Source organism: Pongo pygmaeus, chromosome X (assembly GCF_028885625.2).
Source record: "Pongo pygmaeus isolate AG05252 chromosome X, NHGRI_mPonPyg2-v2.0_pri, whole genome shotgun sequence".
In the NCBI taxonomy this organism is placed as follows: Eukaryota; Metazoa; Chordata; class Mammalia; order Primates; family Hominidae; genus Pongo; species Pongo pygmaeus.
This window is the reverse complement of record NC_072396.2, coordinates 44,874,539-44,894,675: the sequence shown is the minus strand read 5'-3', so window position 1 is coordinate 44,894,675 and position 20,137 is coordinate 44,874,539. Positions and strand designations below refer to the sequence as shown.

Sequence of the window (20,137 nt, the reverse complement as noted above, 5' to 3'; positions counted from 1 at the left end):
TGCAGACCTGGCTGCTTTGCTCAGGCTGTTCTGGGGTGAGCCTTCCAAACTGCTGCACACCGTCTCACATGGGGCCTCAAGCCTAGGAATCTTGGTGCCATCCTTTTTCAGCCCGGATTCTTGTACAGCCTGAGAAAGGAGCAGAGGAAAGCACTTTTTGCCTCTGCAAATCAGAAATACTTGGTTTATTTTTTAAATCACCGTGAACACAAGGAAAGAATGATTTTCAGCATAGGAGACCCTGCAAGGGAAGACTTCTCTGCTTAGAGTTGTGACAGAGGACATGGTTTATTCTCCTGTGTACCTCCCTGGGGTAATGATTTTAGTTATCAAAGACCTCTCCAAGGGTTTACTGTTTCTTACAAAGTCCACCTTTCACTAGCTGATATCCGCAGACATGCTTCTGCTGACAGATCATAAATCAATTTCTTCAGTGACCAGGCAATCAACTTTGGTAACTTTTAATTCTATAATTTGATCCTATCTTTAGTCTACTAGACTATTCTATTTATGCATAGAATTCTGAGTGCACATTCCAATCAATACAGATCTCATAACAATTTTCCATGAACATTTATTGAATACTTACAATGTAAAAAGTATTATATTAGTAATGGTTAATAAGTCTTTGTCCTTGGTAAACAGACTTGTAATGGCTTACAATACAAGCGATAAGCACTATTAAAAAAAAAAAAAAGGTGGGTCTATCATATTTGTTATAGCATTTGAAAAGGAAAAGTTAATTTTTCCCTTGAAGGAAGCTGGGGGGATGCTGGGGAGCTGGAGGAGTGAGTCTGAGAGGGGAGGATGTGGGCTGGAAGACAGAAAAGTAAAGGGCATGAGACAGTGAGTGGTGAATGGGGGGAGGTAGCCCCAGATACTGGCAGAGCCCAGGATTGCCCAGGCAGTAGGGCTAGGTGCTTGCTTTTCTTTCCAGCATGATTATTGTGATTGGTGACTAGCCTTGTCATTAGAGAACAGCCTGTTAGTGCAGCTGGTTTGAGCAGTGTGTTTATGACGTTTGTTTTGGATTCATTTTCCCAATGTGTTACCCAGGACATGTAAAGAATCAGAGATATCTTAATATACTGAGAAAATTCCTCTGCATTTAGATTTAGAACCTTAATTAGAAGATGGTTGAACTCTTTCACTTTGGACAGTTTATGCCTACTATATTAAAGCCATATTATATCTTTTGCAGACTTTTAAAAACATAATATGTGGAAGATTACCGGTATAATGCTATAACTCTCATTTCTCTTCCATTTAGCTATGGCTCCAAAAGCAATATACTCCGTTTTTTTGCAAAACTCGTCACAGACAAATGTGTTGACTTGGACAGGATGTTTGTTATTTCATATTATCTCAGTGATGACACCATTTCAGTGTTTGAACCTATAGAGAGGAATTCAGGTAAGAGATATACTCTTCACAGTATTTTCTTGAGAACATTTTAAGTGTCTCTTCATGTTGAAAATTAGGGAACATGATCTGATTTTGTAGCTTAGATTATCTACAATAGAGGCTTTATAAAAAAACCCCGAACAATAGGGTTCTTTTTACAGATCTCTTAAATGGGAACCTAAACATTTAAAATGATAGAAGTAGAACAGTTTTGGTTGGCTTAGGGCTGGGGGACCTGGAGTTACCTCCTTTTTGCCACTATCCCCACTTCCGCTGTGGCCTCTGAGGCACCTCTATGGAACCCAACGGCTTCAAAATCATGGTCTGAGTACCACTAGTTTTACTTGTAGCCAGCAAGCCAAGAGGAAGTCTGTATTCTTGGTAGTCCTACTTAAAAAATTTTTGTTTGGCTGTAAGACAAGAATCCCAGATACACAAATTCAGTCGTCAGGGTCCATCTTTATCTGGTCCTTCTGTCGAGGTCGTTGCCAAGGTTCCGGCACTCAGGCCCACAGAATGCCTCTCTGCAATATGCTGGTACCACCGTCATTGCTGGGGAGAGCCATTGACTTACCCAATCATGGCACTGTAGGATCCTGTTCTTTGTCCCAACATGTTTAGAACTTTTATCAGTGCTGAAGACACGCATTTGGGACGAATAATCAGTGATGTGCTGGTTAACTGGCTCTTTGAAAAGATTTTAAAAGCCCTGATTTGTACTGTTTGCCAGTTTCCATGGTGTGAATACCCCAACCATGGCCAATTTCAAGCAGCCAAGAGTTTAAAAACAGCTTGCAAAATCTCTGAAAATTCAACTGTCAGCTCCTATGAGCTGGTAGGAGCTACTTAGCACACCAATGAGTAATGAATAACTTGTATAACTAAGGCTCCAGAGCGATTTGAATAATGGATCAAATCTTAAAATATGAAATTGCATAGGGATGAATATAAGTCGTGCTCTTACAGGTCAAAAATCAACTCTATACACTTAGAATGGGGAAGATGTGGCCAAACAAGTTGCAGCATGTATGAAATAGAAAGGAATGATGGTAGTCAACAACAAGCTTACTAGTAATCATAGTGGCCATGATTGAGAACTTACTATTATCCTTACAAGGACTTTATGAGGTTAGGTTTTGTGTTAGTCCGGCTCCTCCAAGAAGCAAATGCCAAGACAGGATTAAATGTGCAAGAGATTTAATAGGGGGAACGCTGGTGAGGGAAAATGTGGAAGGAGCCAGAAGAGGCTGGGAGAGCTGTCAGACTGTAGTGCAGTTCTGATGCCTGTGAAGCACAGAGGGAAGGAAGAAAGAGGGAGTCTTAGACTGCAGTGAAATTGTAAGAAAATTTCGACAAGGTTGACAGGGAGTCCTTGAGGCAAAGTTGCTAGTTGGAGGAGTCCTTGAGGCAAAGTTGCTAGTTGGAGGAGTCCTTGTTTTGTAGGAGTGAGCCTGTCTTACTATCCCTGCCTTGCTCACTCATCTGTTGGCAGCAGCCTGTGGGAAGAGTGACCTCAACACACACCTTAAGATTGATTTAAGAACACAGCAGCTGGGGCCTTCCATCAGTTATGTTCCCCACTATAGGCGACCTGAGAAGTACATTTTCAGGGCCTCCACACATCTGATTCCCATTTTACCAATAAGAATTCAGAGAGATTAAATAACGCCTAAAGATCACCCAGCAAGCGAGCAAATGACAGAGCTCGGAAGCCTGTGTCTTTTTACCACCTATCATTTCTGAATGTGATAGGAGGAGTGGGATGAAGTGACCAAAAAGCTTATCTGGTCTCAGGCTATATTTATAGGTCTGTAGATTTCAGTTCAGTATCAGAAGATGCTGGAGTTCCCTGTTCAGCTCTACTGGCTACTTTCCAAGAGGTCAAAACAAATAATGTCTAGAAGAGAACAGATGAAATGATGACAGTTCTGGAAAGTAAGAAATATGAGGCATTACTACAAGAAGCAAAGGAATTTTACCTGTAGGAAAAAAAGACTTAAGGGGACTCCCATAGTTATCTTTAAACACTTAAGTAATCTCCTTTACAGAAGTAGGGCATTTGCTACCTAATCTGCATGTCAGATTAAGTATAAGACATCATCTGGGACAAATAGGTGGAAATAAGCACAAGTGAGGAATTTTCTAACTGGTACTGTTCAAACATGCTCTAAAGATGAGTGCCTTCCTGATGTTCCACACTCCCAGTATGCTGCTGGGCATATATAGGAGGTCCTTGCCAAGTGTTTATTGGACTGGGAAGGGAGTAGACAGAGAGAAGAAAAGGCTAGAATTACACACCATTTTTTCTCTGTTTTTTCTTTTTTTTGTTTGTTTTTTTGAGATGGAATCTTGCTATGCTGCTCAGGCTGGTCTTGTACTGCTGGTCTCAAGTGATCCTCGTGCCTCAGCCTCTTGCGTTGCTGGGACTGCAGGCACATGCCACCATGCCTGGCTTTGCTTTTTGTCTTGAACATCCTCACTTAGGAAGTCTTATTTCTTCACTCACTGCCTCGTTCTTCCCTTAAGTCCAAAAATAACAGGCAATATGAGTTCACAGGTAACTTATATGGTGGTCTGTGCTTGAAGATAAAGTAACTCTGAAGGCAAGTCAGATGGTTCTTTTAAGAATAAAGGCTGCTCATGAACTTTTCTGTTTTTTATAGGAATTGCTGGTGGGATGTTCTTGAAAAGAAGTCGCGTTAAGAAGCCTGGACAAGAAGTCTTTAAAAGTGAACTATCTGAATATATCAAGGCCGAGGAGCTGTACATTGGAGTCACAGTGAATGTGAATGGTTACCTATTTCGTTTGCTCAATGCTGATGAGTATACCTTAAACTACATGGAGCAGAATACAGATAAGGTGAATTTACTTTGTATAATTCTTGACTTGCCTCTCAGCCCTCCGCAGTCTGTGTTTTTCTTTCTCTAGGGCCTTTTCTTCTTCATCTTGCCACCAGTTGTACATTGTGCATTCACACATGTGGGCATGAATAATGGATTCGTGTGACTTGGCCACATGTCCCATCACAGAGGCCAGGTTCTTGTCTACTCTGTTTACATGCTGGGTTCTCTTCTGCCCAGCATCACGGATTCCAGGCACAGGCAGGAGGCAGGGCCAGGGCTGAATCAAGTTTCCTGGGTTTTCTGCTGATGCTAACAATGTTTTCAGAAAGAAATTCAACAACTATAGGAAAGGAAGAAAAATCTGGTGCCACACACTGTGCTGTCCCAGTTAATTGGCACAGGCCAACAGAGAAGGCCAAGACCCGAACAAACAGAAACCTCAAGGGAACTGAATAGTTGCTGGGTTTGCAACTTCCCATAACAGTAGCCACCTGAGGCCTAAATAAGGATTTAAGGATAAACTGGCAACAGTGAGCTCAGAGTTTTTTTTTTTTTGAAATAAGATGGCAGATGGGTACTGTTATTGCAAGTGCCATTATGGCAATGCTGTTCAGTAAAAATAACATTGATAAAATCTTGATTTTAAATGTGGACTAGTTCAGTGTACAAACATGTTTATTTGGGAGTCATTGCCTAATATGGAAAAATCTATCTGGAAAATTTTATTTTAAAAGTTTACCTATAAGTGATAATATTTATGTGCCATTTATATACATACAGTGCCAATTTTGTCTCATTTATATATAAAATGGCTGGGGTTAAGTTGCTAAGATCGATGTCTCTGTGTACATCACATCATTCATATCAGTTTGGATCCTCTGAGAAGCAGACGCCAAGACAGAATGAGAAGTGTGAGAGATGTTGTGGTGGAAATTTCTGAGAAGGATAAAGGGGGAGGGGGCAGGAGTGGACAGGGGGGACCTTCAGACCGAGAGGCAGGTTGAACCCCTGTGGAAGGAGAGGAAAAGGAAGGAGGGGTGGGTAGGGAGAGTCTCAGCTGACAGCACAGCTCTGAGAAAGTCTCAACCAGGCTGATGGGGAGCCCCAGAGCACAGACTGCCCATCAGAGAGGTCCCCTGTCAGGCAGGAATGGCCTGGTTCTAGTCCCCCTGCTGTGCTGTGTCATTGGGTGGGAACAGCCTGGGGAGAGCATGGCCCCAGCAGTGACATTGCCTGTGAACTCTGTGTGAATCTGGAAGGTATGGCAGCTGGAGTCTGTCAGCCAACAATGCTCTTCTCCACAGGGTCTCTCTTGATAGGAGGCCTGAGAAGCGCCCTCCATGGCTGCCATGCCATCTCTCCATTTGTAGTCTTAGGGATTCAGGTTATCATAAAACCTTGAACCAGTAGCTATTCGAAAACACTGACTCTAGACGAGAAACTCAGTAATTGGGGGTTTAGATTTCTGGAGACCAGCAGGCCTGGCTTGGGAACCTGACTCCACATTAATAGCTGAGGGACCTTAGATATGTATTTTTCCTGAGCTTCAGTTTCTTCATCTTTGGAATGGGAGGAACAACAGTGCCTATTTGATAGAATTGCTATGAAGATTAGATGTGATCATGTGTATGAAGCACTGAGCTAACCATGAGGCCCATGGTAAGCTCAATCAGTGTTGCTATTGTAAATTAGAGTTCTATTTCTAATCAGAGGGTGAGGCTATACCTTAATATAAAATATATATAGCATAAATATAAGATATAAAGGTTTTTTTTTTTTCCTTTGAGGACAATAAAAGCAGAGTAGGACATTATCTGGAATCAGCATCCCAAGTGAAAACTGCATTATTTTAGAACTGCCCTTAACAAAGACATTCTAAGCAGAGAAAGATTGCTATACTATTTAATATCAGCCTGAGGAATCTTTTCAAAAGAGCTAATAGATCCTGTTATGGAAATAGATGAAAGGAAATGCAAAAAAGTGGGAGGAGTAGGGGTCTGCGATAGGTGCCAAACCACCTGGATCATTTTCTGGTGGGAGAGAGGGATCTTTAGACTAAATTGCCATGAATATTTTTATTTTAAAATTTAATCTTCTCATTTTTGGTCTCTTAGCTATAATTATTTACGACCTTATGTTTCACTGGATGCGAGAAGTATTCTTACCAAGTCAAAAAGCTAGTCACAGGATAAGAGACAGGAACAGTGGACAGCCCAGAGAATGACTGTGCGAGGGTTAGGGTGCCTGCGTGGATCTTTGATACCCAGCCTTGCTCTCATCAGTGCGTTGCCTAATGGACAGCAGTTCCAGGGGGACCCCATTCTAAAGATCCAGAGAAAATGGAAGGCTACTTATCCAGTTTTGAATCCCCATTTTCTCCATTAGGATCTCCCAACATATTGGGCCAATATCCAAGGGTTATAGGGAGGAGGCTGAGATGGAAGCAGGGGTTGTTTTCTGATCTCTGTGGCCTGGTGTTCCTTAAGCTCATTTCCCTCAGAGCTGGGGCCTATGCTGATGTCAGCTGTTGTCCAGAAGCTTTAATTGAGGAGATACAAAGCTAGTCATGCCTTCTCGGTGTTGGTTTCTTTGCAAAGACAAACCTGCTAACTTCATGTTCACAGTGTGAAATCCCTTTGCTGGCCATCAGCAAGATTGGGCTCCTGAACTGTTAGGAATATTTAAATATGTTTTTCCTTTCATTTCCCCCTTACAGTATCCTTTCAGTAACCTCAAACTTGCCCTACAAAAGCTGAAGCAAGAAGAAGGAAAATCCAGAGAGCTCAAGCAAGTATTTAAAGCTGCTGACCCTAAGCACACAAAGATGGTGGATTATAATACATTCAGGTAAGCCATATTCTGCTAACAGTCATCTGTTTTCCCCTCAAGGTCGTCCAAAGAACAGAAAGAACTATTTCTTCCCTAATCAGTTAACTATTTTTTATTAGGAATTGGCATTTCTTTGAGTTTGTATTATTTTGTGGTCAAGTTTTGGCCACTAATACTCTAGTAAATGTTATGAATTTGCATATAAAAGGAGTTTGTACATGGGAACAGAGGGACAAGAGCATAGAAAGTCAGCTGGTCACATTGTCTTATGAATCAGGAGGTTGAAGGATCAGCAGAATGCCAAGAATGGTGCATCTGAGTGAGAAAGACAGAAAAAAGCACCGCTAAGAGCACCTCCTCCCTACCAAAATCTGGGGGACAAAGGAGGGACATCTCCAGGAATGTGATGAAGTTGGAAAATAGTAAAAACTTCACCGATTATCAGAGCAAAGGTGATATGTATGCATCTGTGTATACATGTGCTTACACACATATGTGTATTCTGAAAGACATGAAAATATAGGAATCGAGGGAAAAATATATGACAGTAGTTGGAAATATTATAACAAATCATGATTAAGATTTTCTCTAAGGTGAAGCTGAATTCTGGGACTATCCAGTGGCTGACCGAGGCAAATTTCCAAACAGCGGAAACACAGGGAAATTCAAATTCAAGGTCTAGTACAATTGTGAGACTTCTTAGGCTGAAAACAAAGTGAATGGAGCATTTAGGAGAATAAATTAAATCACGGATGGAGGACAAAGGGGACTTTCTATTTAGGCTGAGAATTCTGGCTCCTGACAACGATAGTGGCTGAAAGCTATATAGTAAACTCCGCTTGATGCAGTCAAGATGTGGGCTGAGAAATGAGGAAGTGAGCCCAGGAGAGGGTAGCAGGGAGGTCTTTCCAACTTTGTGTCTGCAGTCGCCTATTGCATCACTACCTGGTGGCCTGGAGCCCACCATTAGGCCCAGGGTGTCCCAAGAGCTGATTTGTTGTTTAACAAAGCTCTTTTGTGTCTCCAAAATGTTCTTTGGAGAGAAGCAGTCAGAGGACATATTTTTATTGTTTAGAATTCCCAACCTTCTGGGATCAATAAGAATTTATAGTTCTTTGTTATTGTTCATAGTCACATACACATGTTCATAGTGTTTTGGAAAATAAATGGAGACGGTAAAGAGCAGAGACAATTACACAGGCCATGGCTAATGGAAGGCAGTGGAGGAGAAAGCAAGAAATGTCCATCAGAAATGAGGGAGTGGTTTCGTTTTATTATTTGTGTCCTTTTACAAAAGCATCCATTTTTCCAACACTCGCAAAGTCTATTGGAAACACTTTAGTGAGTTTATAGGGCTTTTTTGGGAAGCACTTAGGCCAGGCAGGCGATCCAAGGAGGAAAAGTTGCTTTGCAGATGGAGGCCTGACCCTAATTGTGGGTGGGATAAAGGGCCACTATGCTGTGATTGGAGGGGTGGCCTCAAGGAGCTGCATGCTCTAAAAGAAGGACCTCCCCGTCCCAGAAATTCCTTAAAATGAAACTCAGATCAGGTTTCGCCTGGCTTGAAAAAATCCTTCAGTGGCTTGCCATTGTCCTCACAATAAGATCCAAACATTTGACTGCAGCCAGCAAGGCCTTGAGTGATGTGAGTCTGTTTGTATTTCCAGTGTGATCACCTCTTTTTCTGCAGCCCTGTCTTTTGGCCTGACTGACTGTCTTTCGGTTTCTCAAACACATCAAGCTCTTTCCTGTCTCTGAGTCTATGCACACCAAGTTCCCTGTGCCTGAAATGCAGTCACCACCATCCTCTGCATGGTACACTCTAGGACTCATCTCAAATGCCAACTCCCAGAGGGGCTTTCATTCAGAGGGGCTTTCTAGATCCTATCTGGAGTAGATCACCTGCTGTTATTCTTAGCCACTTGTTTATATTTTTCACAGCACTTAGCACAACTTGCAGTTATTTTATTTAGAGATCTGTTTACTTGGGGGTGGGGTGTCTATGTGTATGTGCTGTGTGTGTCTTCTCCTATTCGAATGTGAGTTTTCTGAGGGCAGGGAACTCAATGGTCTTGTTCCCTGCAGCATCCCCTACTGCTGGGCTCAATACATATAGTTACTAAATGAAATAATGAACCACTAGAGTTGTTCCTGGGGGTTCTAGTTTGGAGGTGATGGCATGGCCTTCAAATGAGAGCGTAGACCAAGAGTCTAGATGTCTCGATCCATATGACATGCTTGGTGCCGGGTGCTGAGCCCTCTGTGCTTGGGGCTGCTCATTTGTGCTCAGCCCACAAATGGTCCCTGCACCTTGTCTTCAGCCCCATCTTACGCTTTTCAAACTCTTTCCTGAGCAAAGAAAAAGGAACTACATAGCCCGTGTCTATCACATCATACCCTAATTCAATTCTTTGCTCAGTGCTTTTACTAGCTAATATTTTCCTTTCATTATGTATGGGTATGTGTGTGTGTGTTTGTGTGTGTGTGTGTGTATTCTGACTCTCCTCATCAGAATATAACCTCTTTGAGGGCAGGGACCTTCTCTTTCTTGTTTTCTGCTTTAGCCTTATGACTTATTTCAGTGTCTGGCAAACAATAGGGTGTTAATAAATACTAGTTGAATGGGTACATTTTTTTTTTGTTTAGTGTTTAATATGCCTCAGATGAAATCCACTGAGGTAATTCTCTGCTTTTGTGTCTTTTGTGTTCTACCTTTTCTCTTTTCTCCTTCCTTCCTTCCTTCCTTCTTCTTCTTCTTCTTTTAATTATACTTTAAGTTCTGGGGTACATGTGCAGAACGTGCAGGTTTGTTATATAGGTATACACGTGCCATGGTGGTTTGCTGCACCCATCAACCCATCATCTACATTAGGTATTTCTCCTGATGCTATCCCTCCCCTGGGTCCCGACCCCCCGACAGGCCCCGGTGTATGATGTTCCCCTCCCTGTGTACATGTGTTCTGAATGTGTACATTTTATCTAGCCCTCACTGCTTTGGCTCTGACCTGTAGGCTGATTATGTCCATGCTAGTTCTTCAAGCTCAGACCTTTCTCCTGAACTATAAACCTGGAAACATGAATACCTCTGGGACATTTCCCCCTTGCGTGTCTCATAGGCATCCCAAAAATAACTTTCCCTAACTTGACCTCATTTTCTTCTTTCATAAAGTAGCAGCTAGGAGACTATATCCTGATAAAGGCCATCATGGGCATCCCCAAGAGCCCAGACCAGGTGTTGGCTTTGTGTCTCCCCTCTCTCCTCTGTCGACCTCTCCCACTCACCCTTTGGAATTATACATCTTGAACTACCTCTGGGAACTTTCTCTTCTTTCCATCTCCAGCTTCACGGTTGTAGTTCAGCTTTTCATCACTGTTTACTTGGACCCTCTGGAGAGCAGTGTAACTGATCTCTTTTTCTTAACTCTCATCCTCCAAAGTTTTGCCAGAGTGACCTTCCTAAACTCTGATCGGATCATTCCTCTGCTCTTAACCCTGCATCAGTGTGTCACGTGAGTTTGCCTACCTTTCTCTCCGTATTTCCATCTCACTAGAAGAATACTTTTGTAGAAGCCACCATGTATTGAGCACTTACTGGGGGCTAAGCATCGTGCTAAATGCTTTACACCTACTCTTCACTGGTAGCCTCCTGTCAAGTTGTTACTTGTTTGCTTCCCTGCCTCCACATCAGCTCCTGCCAAGTGCAATAGATGTTTGCTGAATAATTTAATGAACGATCCTATTTCTCAAGGAACATTCAGTCTAAAGCTTGCAGCAATCAAGTAAATAATTGATTTCCTTGCACAAGGGAAGGGCCATCTGGCTCTTACTTAGGGAAGTAAGGAGAAGCTAGGCCTGATTCTCACTAGCCAAGTAACTTGGGCAACTCACTTCACCCACCTGTATCTCACTCTTTTGTTCATATATTGGTCTCTGAGGTCCCTTTTAGGCTCTGACAACTGGAATCTCTGAAAATGTAAGTTTATCATATTCTTGTAAAATGTTCTCTTTTCAAATTTGTACATTGAGATAGTAGAGAAGAGCAGAGGCAAGCAAAGGCAGGATTGCAGCATAGGCCTATGGGCTTGGCATCTGTGGCCCTGACTCTCTTCTGCTTAGATACCTGGCACTCTCAGCATACACCTGGGGCTTCAGGGCCCAGACCTGCTGCTCTGGGCAGTGGTCCAAGCCCCCAGCATTGCCCTTCTTCTCAGAGATGTGCATCTCCTCTCAGAAAAACTTTGAGGGTAGGAGCTGATAAACTACCTCTGTATAAGGTACCATGGTCAATAATGGATTAACGTGTGGACCTCCCAGAGATATTTGTCTCAGAATAGACCTGATGGAATGCAGGGACAGGCAGCCATCAGGAAACAGAAGTAGGGAATGTTTTTGGTTTTTTTTTTTTTTTTTAATTTTTTTATTTGGGTAGGGAACATTTCTCTTTTGCCTTGTGGGAATTCACCACTTCTGCTTCTGTTTCATTGATCCTCTGTAGAATCTTTTTGGCATGGTCTATCAGATTCGCCTATGAGAGCTGCTGATCATTATCCAAGAGAGTGCAGATAACCTTTCTTAGAGCCTTGGGATAGATACCTGGTGGCAGTGGTGGGCAGATTTCAGCAGGGAGCAGGGCAGGGACTAAGCTTGGCAGGGCTAGTATTTCATGCAGTTGGGAACATAGGCAGGGTGGGGCTTCCCAGTGAGGGCCCTGGACTCTGAACCAGAGGCAGCAGCAGCAGCAGCAGCACTGAGAGCCCAATGCCAAGGAAGATGTGGTCAGTCCATCTCTCTGGCCACCTCCCTGAGCCTTGATCTACCCATCAGAGATGACACCTGGCCCCATGTAGCCTGTGTGTATTTTGGTTAGCTGAGTGCTTGTCTCTTCTCTCCACCTGGGGAAGCTCTCAGAGGGCAGGGCCCATGCCTAGTTCACTCTTGTGTCTTTCCCCGATACCTCCAGAACCCAGTGCATCAGACCTCAATGAACATAGTGAATTATTACAGATTTTTCTTCAGGTCCCCATTATCAATTGCAGAGTCAGTAGCTCTCCTGTGAACATCCATGTAATAAATTCCTTCTAAGATTTAGAACCTCAAGGAAATTTTCTCTCTTGTAAAACTAAAATTCTTCCTGAAAGAGGTAATATAATAGAAATAGTTCTTATCACTGGTTTTGGAGTTGGCAAACCCAGATCTAGCTCTTGGCTCTCTTGTTTACCAGCTTAGTGGCCTTGGGGATGCTGAATAATTTTTTCATCTGTAAAATGGGGATAGTAATACATAGGACACAGCTGTTGTGATGAATACATTTGATACTGATATTAAAATTCTTATTGTAGCTGACTAGTTCATGGTGGATACTCAGAAAGTGAAAATGCTTTATCCCAATAGTTGTAAACTGGTGTCACCAACGACAGTAATAGGAAGGTACATCTTGTTTCCAGTATTTCAATAAGCTTTATATTTACTCATGGTGGGGGTCATTCAAAACATTCTTTCATAAATGAGGTTGAAAGAGAAACTCTAAAAACTTGTAGGCCTTGAAGATGGAAAATAATAAACATCATTGTTGGTGGACCAAGGCTGGGAAACATTAATATAATCCACCCTATTGCTGTCCTTTACTTCACGGAAGCAGATTGTAAATTTAGTGCTTAGAACATGGTAATGATCTCATCCTGATTTATCTAGGACAATTATCTCTCCCTTTATATGGTTTTGCCCTATTTTTATTTGGACTACTCTGTGTACATTGCTATTGGTGTTTTTTATTGTAAGCAATCTAGCATCTTTTAAGGAAGCCACTAGTCTATGAATCTATATGAACAAAAGCAAAAACAAAGACAAATAAAATCCCAAAGCACTCAAACATAGGTTCTTATGAACCAAATAGATTCTTGGACAGTATTCATAGCCTGTCTTCAAAATGGAAATTTCCATATATGTTTTTGAAAACAGCATTTTGAACTTTCCTAAAAGCATTAAATATAAATAATGTGATGTTGTAGAAAGAATGCTAGCCTGGGAATCAAAAAGATGGAGATCTTTGATTTGATTCTGTCACTGTCTGGTGGTGGTGTTTGTATTGGTGAGGGCTTAGTTTTAAAAAGGAATATCCTCTCTGGCTAGTTAAGCAAAAAAAAGGAATTTATTAAAAGGAGCCTGGGTGGTTCACAGTGTCTTTGGAAGGGCTGGAGAAACAAGCTCAAGGCTGAACTATAGGAACAGTGCCCAAAACAGGGCTGTAGATCTTGTCTGATGAGAAAATGACCTCTGTTACCACCACCCATGACTCATTGCTGCACTTGCATTGCTGCCAAAGACTTGATTTTACCACATCCATAACTACCACTATTTCTGGCAATTGTCCTTTACCACCCCTGAAGGCTGGGCTCCTTTGACACCAAACGTGGCCCACCCGGAGCTGCTTTTCTTCTGTTAATCCCTTCTGAGGCACAGTCTTAAGTAAGCTTCCCTGATTGGTAGAGAGCCTGGGTCACCTGCATGTTTCTAACTGCAAGGAAGTCTGGGAAATTCAGCTCTGACCTCTATGTTGGGGTGGTAGGAAACTTATGTGGGAATTTCCCCAAATATAGAAAGGCTATTTAAAAGATAGCCTTTGTAGAAAGTTTCAGTTAGACAGGATGAATAAATTCTGGAGATCTAGAGATCTATTGTACATCATGGTGACTATAGTGAATAATGATGTATTATATACTTGGATTGCTAAGAGAGTAGCTCTTAAATGTTCTCACCACAAAAAAAAAAGAGCATGTGAGGTGATAGATATGTGAGTTAGCTTGAGTTAATTACTTCTAAATGTATACGTGTATCAAAACATTACATTATGTGCTGTAAATATATACAATTTTATTTGTCAATTATACTTTAATAAAGCTGGGGGGAAATTAAATAAATAAAAGGTACCCTTTCCATTTGCCATGAATATTGTAGGGATAGTAAATCCAAACCAACATGAGCCAAACAGGGAACACGAATATATGTTGACAACAGGGACTAAAGTCTTTGTTTGTAACCAAACCAAGCAAAGCACCTACCTAGTTTTAGTACTTTGAAAATATTGTTTTGACTCGCTAAGTAGCTAAACAAGAGACAAAGCCCTCCCCTACGCTTGGCTACTTTTGCAATCTCTGATGAACTTTTCTGAGTTTCCGTTGCCTTAAATGAAGGTATTGGATTAAAAACAGGTTTATAGGTTGAAAGCTGGCAGTTATATTTTGTATGGCTTTTGTTTAATGTTTTTAAAATTGGGAGTTTAAACCTAAGAATATATATATCTAGTGCCTCTTGGAAAATAGAAATTGGACCCACATTTCTCTATGGCAACAATCTTTTGGGGGTGAATGGCACTTGCCCTCCTTAGATGGAGCCTGTTCTCTGCATTTTTTCTCAGTTTCTACAAGTCCTTATTGTCTCACACTAAGGCACTTTCTCCTATTTATCTTACATACCTACCCCAGTAGGTACTAGACTAGGTAATTCTTATATTAGATCATGTAAGGCACTTCCCAGACATAAAATTCCATTATTTTGTTACTCTAGGTATTGTGGAAATAGGCATTTAGGAATCACTGTATAAATAGTTCAAAATAGAACTGAAGACTAATTTTTTAAAATTAGAATCCAAATATGATTGTATACTTGGAAAATCCAAAGGAATCAATTTTAAAATGGTTGGAACTATTGAGAGTATTCAGGAAAGTAGCTAAATATAAGAAAGCTATATATAGAATAATAGCTTTACTTTATATCAGCAATAACTAGTTAAGTGTTCTGAAAAGGGGAATACTATTTGCTGTAGCAACAAAAATGAAATATCTGGGAATAAATTGGACAAGAAGCATAAGACTAAAATGAATGCAATTTTTAAACTTGATATCTCAGAATGGGAAGACAATATTGTGAAAATTCTAATTTTCCAAATTTATAGATTTGAAGCAATTCCAATCAGAATTGCACAGTAGGTTTTTGCTCTTGCTGTTGTTAGATTTGGTTTTGTTTAGCAGAGTTAAGGGAGATAAATAGACTGATTGATTATGAAGGTTTATCAAGAAGAATAGGGGATTGAGAATATCCAATAAAATGTTGAAAAGAATATTAAAATGTAGATACTAGAAAGGTATATGATTTACATACATTTGAAAACATTTTCTAGCAGAGAAACAAAAATATCAGTGAAATACAGTGTAGAGTCCATAAAAGACCCATTTTTATGAACTTTCATATAAGTATGGAGAACATTTCAAATCAGTAGAGAAAGAATGGATTATTAATAAAGATTGTGGTGACAGTCAACTAGAAAATGCCTTTATACGCTTATTTTGTGGTGGAGCACAGTTTCCAAAAGCCATAAAGGAAAGATTATATTGACTACAGAAGAATTTTATATCTCTCTATGGCAAAAGATATCACAAACTTAAAAGACAAAGGACAGACTAAGAGAAAATATTTATAACCAGTGTAAGAGCCAGGGGATTAACATTAAGTACTTAAGAACTCCTGTAAAATCAACAGACAAAAATGGATCAAAGACAGGAATAGTTCACAGAAGAAATACAAATAGTCTTTAAACCTATGAAAAGATGCCCAATAATGACACAAACTGAAACAATGATGAAATATTATTTCCACTTACTATATTGGCAACATTTAAAAAGAATAATATAACTGACTCCAGGTGAACATATGTGGTAACAGGTACTCTCATTTTCCACTGATAGGAGTTTAAATTGGTTCAGCATTTTGGAGGGCAATTGGCAGAATGTGTCTAATGTTTAGACTCTTACCTGGTAGTTGCACTTGTAGAAATTTTTTATTTGAAAAAATTTGGACAGGTGGATTGATAAATATATGTGTATGTGCATGCACAATATTTATTGCAGCAAATTTTGTAATAGTAAACGTTTGGAAAAATAAAATGCCCAATAGGGAAATAGTTGGATATATTCTATTGCATTAATTTCAGACAATATTTTTTAGCCATTAGAAAGAGGTAGACCACATATGCATACCAGAAAAAATGTTTGATGTATCAGTTAGGATTGTCTAAGTAATGCTGCAGTAACAACAACCCCTGAACCTCAGGGAATTAAATCAACCAGGGTTTATTGTTTGCTGACTTTATGTATCCATTGTGGTTGTCAGGGGAATTTTGTTCATAGTAGCCACTCAGAGACTGAGGCTGACAGAATAGCCGCTACCTTGAATGTTAGCAGTCACATTGCCATAAAGGAAAGAGAATTTTGGAGGGTCAAGTACAACAAATTCTTACTTGGCAAGAAATACATATCATTTACACTCTCAATTTATTGGCTAGCACTAGTCACAGGACCCCACTCGTGCTCAGAAGGAGGAGGGAAACCAGATCTTGGTGAATAGCTATGAGTGGCTACCACATATGTGTTGTGCTGTTTTGTAGATAAAGCAAAATCCAGAAGTATGTTAATATCCTACTTATGCCAAAAATGTAAAAGTTGTGTGTGCATGTATATTTATATAAATATTTCAAGGAATGTATATCCTTTGAAGAAATGCTAGCTGGCTACACACCAAGCTATTAGTGGAGTATGCTTCATTCCTTGATTTTTAATTTTTTTTTACAATGAGCAATTATTTTTTAAAACTTCAATTTAAATAAAATAAAACCCAAACAAAATGAAAAAGCCTGGGAAAAGAGCTTATGGAACATTTTTTCAGAAAGAACATTTTTTATTTCTTGCTTCAGTTTCCAGAAACAGCTAATGGCAGATGCTGGCAGAATGTTCTGAGCAAAAGTCAAGAGGCTTGGAATCATAGAGGAGCGCACAGGTTGTTGTAGTTGATACTCTACCTACTCTGATTATTGACTACAGTCAAATAATTGTAATATGCTTACTTAAAATTCTTATTTTAGGGGCCACAATATTTTATGTTTATGCAATTACAAAGTTTCAGAGGTTTAAAGTTAAGTTTTGAGATGAAATAGTTTTTATAATTTTCAAATTCCTATCAAATTAGCATGTTTTACCCATTCATTTTCTCCAACGTTTTATGAAAATTTTAAAACATCCGGAAAATTTGGCAAGATTAAACAGTGGACACCCCATATATCCACCACTGTACCATTAACCTCTTACTTTATTTGCTTTATCACACATCTCTCCATTTATACATTCTTATATCCATCTATTAACCCATCTTAATTTTGGTGCATTTCAAAGAAAATCATAGACATCAGTTACCTCCCTCTAAATATTTTAGCATGCTTACTATTTATTTATAGTTTTTCTTTTGATGTAAAATTTATGTTCAATAAAATGCACAAACTTTGTACATTTGCTGGGTTTTGACAAATGTACGCTTGTGCAACCCAGATCCCTACTAACACATAGAACATTACCATCACTCCAGAAAGTTCCCTCATGCTCCATCCTAGTCAATTCCTGTGCACATCTGCCATTCAGGAGGTAACTACTGTTCTGATATATATATTTTTCACTTTAGGTGCTTTTTTTTAAAACTATAGGTGGTTTTTCTCTGTTCTAGAATTTCATATGAACGGAATTATACAGTGTGTACTCTTTTGTGACTTCTTTCGTTCAGTATGATTTTGAGATTCATTCGTATTATAGAGTGTATCACTAATTCCTTTATATTACTGAGTAGCATTCCATTGTATGAATATACCACCATTTGTTGATTCATTCCCCTGCCAAAGGATACCTGGGTTGTTTTCGATTTGGGGCTAATATGAATAAACCTGGTCTGAATATTCCTGGCACAAATATTTTTGTAAACATGTGTTTTTATTTCTCTTGGTTATACCTAGGAATGGAATTGCTGGGTCATACATAAAGTAAGTGTGTGTTTAGTTTTTTGAGAAACTGCCAGACCTTTTACCAAAGTGGTTGTATCACTTTACATTTCCAAGTCCACATTGTCAATCTTTTATGGTTGTTGCTTCCTGTGATCTGTTTAAGATGCCTTCGGCTGGCTCGAAGTCGCCTAGGATAGTCTCCTATGTTTCCCTCTAATAGCTTTATGGTTTTAGTTTTCACTTTTAAGTCTATGACTTATCTCAAATTAAATTTTGTATATGGTGTGAAGTAGGGATCAAGGTTCATCTTAAATTCTTAAAACGCTTATTTGAAATTCTTATATTATGGGCCAGCATATTTTATATTAAAGTAAAGAAAAAATAATTCTAGAGCTTTAGAATATAATTTTGAAATGGAAGAGTTTTCATAATTTTCAAATTCTTATTTAATTACTGATGTCTTACCCATACTTTTTTTTTTCTTACTCTATGGTATAGTTTTGACTGTTAAAATATCAAAATCTCCTTTGCAAAGGAAGCTAAAATACTGACCTTTTATGTTTTCTCAAATCTTATAGTTTTCAATAGTTTCCTTATGTGATACATTCATATTTCTTGAAAATTGAAGTATTCTCACTAAAATAATATCTCAGTTAACTGAGGAATGCTGGATACCAATGATCTTATTAACTGAAAGAAACTGTCTACCACACATATAGTGGTTTATATTTTCCAAAGATTGCTTCAACAGTATCTCCTACCCAACATGCTCCCCTATAATGTGAACTTGACCCTTCTTCTGAGAGATAGGGCTATGTCATTTCCCCTTGAATCTTTTTTAATTTACAATTTCTTATTTTTGTGGGCACATAGTAGGTGTATATATTTATGGGATACCTGAAATGTTTTGATACAGGCATGCAATGCGTAATAATCACATCATGGAAAATGGGGCATCCCTTTAAGCATTTAACCTTTGTGTTATAAACAATCTAATGACACTCTAAGTTATTTTAAAGTATGCAGTTAAATTGTTATTGACTATAGTCACCCTGCTCTGCTATCAAATACTATCATTCATTCTATTTTTTTTGTACCCATTAACCATCCCCACCTGCTGCCCTCCCCTCTCCCCCACTACCCTTTCTAGCCTCTGATAAGCATCCTTCTGCTCTCTGTCTCCATGGGTTTGATTGTTTTGACTTGTAGATCTCACAAATAAGTGAGAACATGCGATGTTTGTCTTTTGTGCCTGGCTTATTTCACTTAACATAATGAGCAAATCTCATTCTTTTTTTTTGACTGAATAGTACTCCATTGTGTATGAGTACCACGTTTTCCTTATTTACTTACCTATTGGTGGACACTTAGGTTGCTTCCAAATCTTGGCTATTGTGAACAGAGCTGCAATAAACATGAAAGTGCAGATATCTCTTCGATATACTGATTTCTTTTCTTTTGGATATATACCCAGCAGTGAGATTGCTGGATCATATGGTAGCTCTGTTTTTAGTTTTTTGAGAAACCTCCAAACTGTTCTCCACAGTCGTTATACTAATTTATATTCCCACCAACAGTGTACAAGGGTTTTCTTTTCTCCACATCCTCTCCAGCATTTGTTATTGCCTGTCTCTTGGGATATGAGCCATTTTAACTGGGATGAGATGATATCTCATTGTACTTTTGATTTGCATTTATCTGATGATCAGTGATGTTGAGCATCTTTTCATATGCCTGTTTGCCATTTGTATGTCTTCTTTTGAGAAACGTGTATTCAAATTTTTTGCCCATTTATAAATCATATTATTAGATTTTTTCCCTATAGAGTTATTTGAGCTTCTTATATATTCTGGCTATTAATCCCTTGTCAGATGGGTAGTTTGTAGATATTTTCTCCCATTCTGTGGCTTGTCTCTTCACTTTGTTGATTGTTTCCTTTGTTGTGCAGAAGCTTTTTAACTTGATGTGATCCTATTTGCCCATTTTTGCTGTAGTTGCCTGTGCTTGTGGGGTATTACCCAAGAAATCTTTGCCCAGACTGATGTCCTGGAGAGTTTCCCAGTGTTTTCTTGTAGTAGTTTCATGGTTTGAGGTCTTAGATTTAAGTCTTTAATACATTTTGATTTTATTTTTGATTTGATATGGTGAGAGATAGGGGTCTCTTTTCATTCTTTTGTATATGGATATCCAGTTTTCCCAGCACCATTTGTTGATGAGACTGTCTTTTCCCCAGTGTATGATCTT

At 39.4% G+C, this 20,137-nt stretch overlaps 1 protein-coding gene across 1 annotated transcript in view; it reads left to right on the top strand.

Annotated features, from left to right (window-relative positions):
• Positions 1-20,137, top strand: part of EFHC2 (EF-hand domain containing 2) — a 202,366-nt gene that overhangs the window by 107,120 nt on the left and 75,109 nt on the right. Inside the window, exons 10-12 of the mRNA XM_063660208.1 lie at positions 1,271-1,413; positions 4,068-4,264; positions 6,965-7,095. Of these exons, the coding sequence (XP_063516278.1) occupies positions 1,271-1,413; positions 4,068-4,264; positions 6,965-7,095 (471 nt within the window). The remainder of the gene's footprint in view (positions 1-1,270; positions 1,414-4,067; positions 4,265-6,964; positions 7,096-20,137) is intronic.